Here is an 8,739-nt window from a genome sequence, read left to right on the forward strand (position 1 = left end):
ATTATTTTCTTGTTTATATTTAGGCCTCCCATCTTGATTAATTAGTGTCATCTTCCAGTTTAATGTATTTCATAGTGACAGAGAAAGCTACAGTGTCATCTTCCAGTTTAATGCATTTTATAGTGACAGAGAAAGCTATTATCAATCATTTCTATAGAAATATTACATCTTGAACTTTTTCTGATACTTAATACATGTAGACTGTATATAAATACGGATCAAGTATTGTGTAAGAGTTTCTTTAATGACCTTTCCTTGTATGGTACAATTACTTGTCGTATTCAAATGGGGAGGAACGCTGGTCTACTTGCAGCCTTATTTCTCTTCATGTAAGTTGATTGCTGTAGACCCAATATTTATATCAGTTTATTTAATTTATTTATAATTTTAGCATAATTCCAGCCTAGTAGAGTTACATATATTAAAAGGACAATGTAGACGTTTGTTAACATACAGAACTAATAGAAATAGATCCTCGTTTGCAGCAACTTTTACAGTATGAAACATAAGACTTATCATTTTGATAATGGTTAGATGGGGGTAGGTTTGCGTTGTGTAGATGCCAGATAATCGCTTTTAAATTTGTTACCCACCCTTAGATTTTGGAAAATACTGGAACGTCTGGATAGGTGGAAGCGCAAGGCTGATTCCAGGAAATGGTTGGTTGATAGTAAAGTTGATAAAATAAACTTATAACAAAACCTGTATTGTTTATAGTTTAATCCATGATAATAATATATTATATTTCTGCCATTTCAGAATATTTGCTCTACAAGCGATTACCTACGGACAGCTGAGGTAAATATTCTTCGGTCACAATTTCCACTTCTCTTCCCTCTATTATTTATCTTCTTTTTGTGAAGCAATTATAATATTGTTTACAATATTTTACATGTAAAGATAACTAAACAAATATATCACCAAATATTAACTTTACTTTTCCTATCATGGACATAAAACATCAACGTTATCAGTAGAACAGTTAATTCAAGTTTATGTTTCACAGCAAGGTAAGATATTATCTTGCAGAGAGGAACATGAAAATAAAAGGTACATAAAACCATGTTTCGATTACTGTAATTCAAAAGGTAAAAATGTAGTGAAGCTGGATTTGTATTTATATTATTTAGGTATTGGTACGTTCACGTTAGCCATTTTTATCAGTATACAATTACTCTCGTTGCTAGAAGGAGATTACTAAATTATTCAGTTATGCGAGTTCGTCAGTATCATGTGTAGATTGCACTGCTGTTATTTAAAAATAAGAATGTGGTAATGTTTCCATTCTGTAGTACGTACCAACGACAAAGTAACATAGATGGGGTCAATGTATAGAATGAGTTCATTGATATTCTATTTCAAATCTTTTACTCAATAGTAAAATTTCTTAAACAGAGGACAAGTCTATAAATCTAGCATTACATTGCATCACCTAGTCATAAACAAGTGGGTTAGTTACGTACGTGGACCTATACACTCCTGTTATAAATAAGTGTGTTTCTTCATTGTTTTGGGTCATTGAGGTTGCCTGCTTCCTTCAAGATCGATATGCACAATGTGTGCAACAGAAGCTAGTGTCTCCACCCATAATGCCGACACCAGTCATTAAACTGGAACTTCGGATGCAAAGAATTTGATGATTGTGCTGGCGTCCTGCTCACAGTGCTGCATATGATTGGTTAATTGTTGTGTGGATGGGTATTTAACGGCATAATAGCACATGCAAGACAATTTAGTACCAAGGCTATGGAGCAAAGTAACTTGCTCAGAAACAGACATTGGCATCTGACCCTGGTTAGTCTAGGCAGAATTTGCAACAGCAACCCACTGATAGTGAATTCGGAAAAGCTCAGGATCTCATATGTGTTTTGGATCGAACACGTGACATATGCATATTATTAAGAAAGAATGCATTAACATGTGCTCTCAGCTTACTCCGTAACGGATTCCTTTTCATGCATTCCATACTTTACTTTAAAAGGACAAAAATAAAATATGCATCCAATTTCCATTAGATCAAATGTGAGAATTTCAAGAATGATTTTATTTTTATTTCAGCAAGTATGACGGTGATCTACATCAAAAGTTACTAGGAATGTTTACGCTGACGGATCGAACACCAAGGGATGGCTATGTCAGTCTTGATGAATTCATCAGCATTATCCTGGATAAAGATTTCAACGGTACATATAAATATTGCTGCTTTCACTATTAGCTTTTTCTTCAAGAAGACAACAATGTTATCAGTGACATTATATTTATCATTATGTGCAGTCAAAACCTGCTACTGACAAAATGTTTGTATGATGCGGTCTTAAGCAGTTGCCTGATTACTGGGACTAAATTTGAGTAGGTACGAAAGTATGCTGAACAACAGATTGTATTGTTACACGCACACGGGTATTTACTTGACCGAGCGGTTGTCAAACCCTGGCGCGATTCTCGCTAGAAGTCATAAGTTTACCCGACTTTCCAAAGACTTCCATACAACCTCAGTTGTAAATCAGAAAGCCCGACGTGTCCATTCTATACCTAAATTTTCCTCTAATTAATGCAAGACCACAGATAAACCAAACTGCCAACTATCTATCAACCGTACATCTGTGTGTTTTGGCTTCATTATGTTTCCGTACCACCAACCGTTCACGCCTTAGAACATATATGAGTACTCCCTAACAATGGGAACTATTTTAACTCCGCCACCTTAGGCCAGTCAATGTATGCTTTCCAGGCACATTTCGCCGATATAACTGCACCATATTCGCCCACATGGCGACATCAACGGTGTCTGTCAAGTCCCTTTTTATTTATTCCCTTGTGTAATTTACCGGTTTAATACCGTAAGTACTGTCCATGCAGTCACGCTACCAATGTATACCACTAGATTTTAATATGTACTATTTTACGACAGGGACGTTCATTCGGTTTTGGTCGGAATTCACTACTAGTGAACCAGGACATCATGGAAACACACTAACACTTCACTCCGTGACGTTTGCTCCTATTAATTATCTCATTAGTTCGGGCCAGGAATATTTCCATGGCGCCGAATTCCAATAATCAAACAAGTAATCACACAAATCTAAGAATTGCTTAAAACGGGGCACTACAACCAAGTGCACATGCTTTAAATTTACTACATTATGCATGGGGCGTTTAATACCATTTTGTAGTAATGAGCCTAATAAAGAACTGATTCTTTGAGAACGTCTGGAATGCAAATCATAATGAAAGAAAAGTCAAATTTTATTGGTTACATATCGAGATTTCAATATCAGAGTGTGTGGTGGGGTGAGTATAACTTCTCCTTGGCTCTTTCTATGGGCTTAATTAACAACAAGGAAAGTTGACACTTAGAAGGCTCTGATTGGCTAGATTCCGAGAAACTACCTAACATTTTCACTGTATAGAGAATCGTAAAGACTGATTACAAATGAACGAGAGATGCTGCTAAACACAGTCATCTCGAGATACGCGTCAGGATGGTCACGCCTTAATTTATATAAGTACATAACTTAAATCAGCCTGCTTGATAAAACACTGCTATTATGTAATAATTGCTAACCTTTCTAGCTTATTATCAGAGGACATGAAAACACAGATTTAAAAGTGGCAAGCAAGAAAAGAAATAAATTTGCAAGATATGGATTTAGGGTTTTGTTTTGCTTTTGTATATTGTTGAGGAGGGGGGGTTGGGGGGGGGTTTGCGGGTTGTTGGGTGCTTCGTAAATAGTTAGGCAACTTGAAAGTGCTCCGCCGAATCACATTTTAATATTTATATATTTTCTGAAAATTGTGTAACACAGGAGGTTTTTAAAACTCACACGTATATACTTGAATTGTTTCATCTGTTCTTTCTCTTATTTATCAACGGATGTATTTTGCATATCAGGTGATAACTCCATCTCAAGACAAGAGTGGCTCTCCATCGATACTGGGATCCTACTATTTGACGCTGCGACGGCGAACAGGATATTTGAAGTATTTGACGCCGACAAAAATGGCGCAGTTACTTTACCCGATGTTATAACGACGTTCAATACTGCAGATTCAGCAGTCAGTAAGTAAATTTAGAAGCTTTAAAGAATGTTTGTTTCCTTTTTCAACTGTAAATACTGCGCCAACTAGAAAAACCTCGTAAATTTAGATAACGGCATGTCATGATTTTTGACTCTCCAGATGAAGAATACCGAATAATACTTTTGCACGAATAAATAATAATTTGCATGGATAAATAATATTTTGCACTAATAAATCAATTAATACTTTGCACGAATAAATAATACTTTGCACGAATAAATAATATTTTGCAAGAATAAATAATATTATAAATAATATTTTGCAAGAATAAATAATATTTTGCACGAATAAATAATATTTTGCACGAATAAATCATGTCTTGCAGGAATAAATCATATTTTGTATGAATAAATCATATTTTGCACTAATAAATCATATCTTTCACGACTAAATCATATTTTACACGAATAAATAATACTTTGCACGAGTACATCATATTTTACACGAATAAATAATATTTTGCACGAATAAATAATATTTTGCACCATTATACACCAGTGCGAAGAAACGGAAGAAAGTAGTCTGAGTTTGTTGCTGCAGCGTCCGGAAACAAGACTGTATATAAATTACCTACGCATGGTGTGACAATAGCGTCAAAACTCTCGGTACCGTTGCAACTGTGTCCAGATATTTTTGAAACGCTAAATTTTGTCGAGTCAACATATAGTTTTACCGTTCTAACGATATAGTTTACTGTTGCCAATGTAGAAATCACTTGACAGGTTCCATTCTAACGGTATTGCGTTATACCAGTATTGTATGGCCTATACTTGGTGCACACCATAACATACCAACAGCTAACTTATTTTCATTTTCAACAATGAACACCCTAACCTCAAAGCCCCCTCCCACGAGAAAAAAGTAATTACTCAAAACCCAACATCCTACCCACCAGCATTATATGTCATTTTAGACGGCGTGCTTCCTAGACCAGCTGCAAAACCTAATTGCATGTATCAAAAACCAACACCCTTCCACCCATGAGACAAAATATAATAATAAGAGTCATGAACTCAGCTCTAAGGTTATAACCCTACAACGCAAAGAGTTGGTGATATCGTTATATAACTAAGTAAAAGATCAATACCTACAAGCTAATATTTTATATTTTCAAATTTATAAAATTTAAAACTTTAGATATATCAAGAATGGACTTTAGGTATATAAATAACAGAATTTAGATTGTAACGAAACACAAAACATTATAGTTCACCTTTTCTGCAAATCAGTTTCATGCTCGAGTGAATAGAGCAGTTACAGACACGTAAAAAGAGATAAATGTACTGCACAGAAAACATGTGTGTGTGTGTGTGTGTGTGTGTGTGTGTCACTCGGCATTTAATACAAGTACTCTTTCAAATTTGACAAAGAAGATTCAATGAATAGATATAGAGCAGTTTGACAAATTGGATGTTATTCTTAGCAACATCCGTATTTGGATTATTGAATTATCTTCCAAGTGATTCTAACATTCCTTGAAGTTGTGCTGGTTTAACTGTACATGGTTTCACTTTCATAATTGTGCATTTTAATTGTCTGAGGGTATAGTTTCGTAATTGTGCTATTGTAATTGTCTGAAGTTGTAGTTTCGTAATTGTGCTATTTTAATTGCTTATGGATGTAGTTTCGTAATTGTACTATTTTAATTGTTTATGGATTTAGTTTCGTAATTGTGCTATATTAATTCTTTATGGATGTAATTACGTAATTGTGCTATTTAAATTGCTTATGGTTGTAGTTTCATAATTGTGCTATTTTAATTGGATATGGGTGTACTTTCATAATTGTGCTGTTCAATTACTAGAAAACCTAAATTTCTGCAATGTTAATACTACTGCACTGTTAGACTAAACATTTTTATCAATGAACTTAATTTTTATGATGTGACACATTGGTGATTTTGGTGATGAGGTATCTTTTATTTATTGAGTAACATGGTTAATGAAATGAATTGCTCTGTTGTTGATCATGGTAATGTTTTATTTCCGATTGACGTGGTTAGGAAAATGAATTCCGGTGTTGGTGACGCGGATATATCTTGACTACCGGAGCTACATGGTTATAAAGTAAATGAGCAGTATCCCGCTACATCAACATTTGACATAACTAACGTGACTAACTTAAAAAAATAAGATTAAACTCTACTATCTATATCGACATAGAAATGAACGGTATTACAGAGGCTAATAATCAACAAGTAACATTCGAACAAAACTTGTACACAGTAAACGAAATAGTAACAATTATGCAGAAAATAAGGATTATGAAAAAAAAAAAAAAAAAAAAATATATATATATATATATATATATATATATATATATATATATATATATATATATATATATATACTATGACATATGGGCTTTTTTTTTTTACTACTAACAGAATCGGACATCACTAAACTCTTATGCAGCCCACTCACACTTCACGCTATGGCTGGCAAAACAAAATTTAGCGCATGTGTTCCCAATGTGCCGTATTAAACAATAGGCGATTTAAATCCAACTTTAAGCCAGCTAACAAAACAGTAACATCACCCAATAAAGCGCCCATAAAATTATTTTCACAATGCATGGTTCTATTCTGGGAAGAATGAGTCTTGTTTTCAAAGCATATGACTGCATGTAATCAATATTGCCCTTAGACCTCAACACTCCGTAAAAATATATCACCAGGCTTAACTAGATGATCCGGATTGATTTTCTAAGTAAGACGATCTTTCTAAAGTACGATGAAAAATAGCTAATATTGACGTTTTTCCTTTGCAATGTCTTTCATATCATAATGTTTGAGAAATGAACAAGCCATACAAATTAATCAAGTAAGTTATATTGTTTCATTTCCGGAGTAAAAACATGTATTAATACGTTTAGTGCAATCACAGTAGGTCGCAGGTTTGACTGTCATTCCTCTAAGACTGGTTCCGTTTATATTTTGAAATATTAATCACCACTTGAATCAAATTGAATGACGAAAAGAAGAAACCAGTCTGCTGTACAAAACAGTAGCCACTGATTAACTACATACACCTCGAACACCTGTCGAGGGCTGTACTATTATCACTAAAGCTATTATCTACAAGTTCTTCCATCGCGAATAGAAAATGGTAATATGTTTGAATTTTGTATGTTTTAATTATTACTCATACATTACGTATGATGGATAATATTGATAGAAAATGCTGTTTTAGCTCATATTGAACGTTTTATGTATAGTTACGAGCTACAATGAACACGCATGTCATAGTGGTTAAAATTGGCTTTTACGAGGGAAGACAGTTTTAATCACTCCAGTCAAATATTATCTCATTCGACATTTGGACGGTTCCATTTTTCTCTTAAACAGGGGAATTATCTTCTGAAGTTGTCTAACTAGCTGTATAAGATTTCGGTGAATTTGCAGTTTCAGGAGTCTAAGACATGAGAAAGTTCCACATCAGATAATATATTTTTGTGGTCCTGAAAAGTGATAACTGCCCCAAAAGCACTTAAATATAAGGTTAACTGAAGGACGTTAGAACGGATATATATTGCATACATCTACCCTTATTAGAATACACTGATGTTGTATGAGATGGTTGTTCGGCCGACCACACACCCAAATTAGACAAATTTCAATTAGAAGCAGGACGAGTTGTAACTGAGCCTAACAGAATTGTATCGTGTCATATGATTTAGAAAGAAACTGTTTGGTCTACCTTAGCAAATAGAAAAGAGTTCCATAAAAACTGTTTCTTTCATAAACTTGTATACGGCGTATCTCCTTCAGAGCTTGCAGACCTCATACCACCACTGGTTAGTGAGACAAACCTGTATAACTTTAGTAATAGGAATAACGTTAATCATATTAAAACCAGACTCCAAACAAGCAGAAACTCATTCTTATACTCTTCTATTCAAGATTGGAACTCACTTCCACTTTCATAAAAAAATGAAAATAACAATTATATCTTCAGAAGTAACAGAGAGGGGAAGAGGAACACGAGATTGTCCTCATTTATGTAAACTGGACATTATCCATTCTGCATACTAGAATTAGAAATAAGTGTAGTGATTTACATAATGATTTATATTCTAATCATATGAGACTTGGTTGAATGTTTTTGTTGTGATGATATAGAAAAAGCATATCATTATATAGCTATTTGCAAATACTATATTCAACAGCGATGGAAACTGATACAGAATATATATATATATATATATATATATATATATATATATATATATATATATATATATATATGCATGTGTCTGTCTGTGTGTATATGTTCTATAGACTCCAATTTCCAACATTTATTACAAATACAAATGAAATTGTAACTCTGACAAGTGAGAGTTAATCAAACCTTGTCACCTACAGGAAACAGGATAGGAATCGCTAGAATTTTCTACAGCCCGATATAGCTGACTAAAATCAACGGACTTCAATCCATAACCTGCCTTTAAGTTAATTTTTTCTCATTTTAGGAAGAGACGGAAGAATCTCTGCGTTCGAATTCCTGATCTCTTTCGTTCAAATTTTAACATCAGTACCAAAGAAGAAGATGTAATAATGTACCAAATTTCACTGTGTCTGCCACATGAAAAACAGAAAATACCCATCATATGGAGCGGATTCAGACCGAAACTTCTATTTCAATAAACTGATTAACCACA

The 8,739-nt window shown here is 33.9% G+C and overlaps 1 protein-coding gene across 1 annotated transcript; it reads left to right on the top strand.

Moving 5' to 3' along the window:
* Positions 1–209: 209 nt before the first annotated feature.
* On the top strand, positions 210–8,739 carry LOC149782354 (uncharacterized). The gene is made up of 5 exons (XM_089933734.1): positions 210–329; positions 760–798; positions 2,059–2,183; positions 3,893–4,060; positions 8,551–8,739. Exons 1-5 carry the CDS (start codon positions 286–288, stop codon positions 8,631–8,633), a joined length of 459 nt encoding a protein of 152 aa, XP_089789860.1. The 5' UTR covers positions 210–285; the 3' UTR covers positions 8,634–8,739.

This window comes from Sinohyriopsis cumingii, chromosome 15 (genome assembly GCF_028554795.1).
Source record: "Sinohyriopsis cumingii isolate HCF-2022 chromosome 15, ASM2855479v2, whole genome shotgun sequence".
NCBI lineage: Eukaryota > Metazoa > Mollusca > Bivalvia > Unionida > Unionidae > Sinohyriopsis > Sinohyriopsis cumingii.

Coding starts and splice junctions, on each gene's coding strand:
- LOC149782354 (XM_089933734.1), top strand. CDS start 286: ATGGGGAGGAACGCTGGTCTACTTGCAGCCTTATTTCTCTTCAT. Junction 330..759: donor GCAGCCTTATTTCTCTTCAT/GTAAGTTGATTG, acceptor CTGCCATTTCAG/AATATTTGCTCTACAAGCGA. Junction 4,061..8,550: donor TACTGCAGATTCAGCAGTCA/GTAAGTAAATTT, acceptor TTCTCATTTTAG/GAAGAGACGGAAGAATCTCT.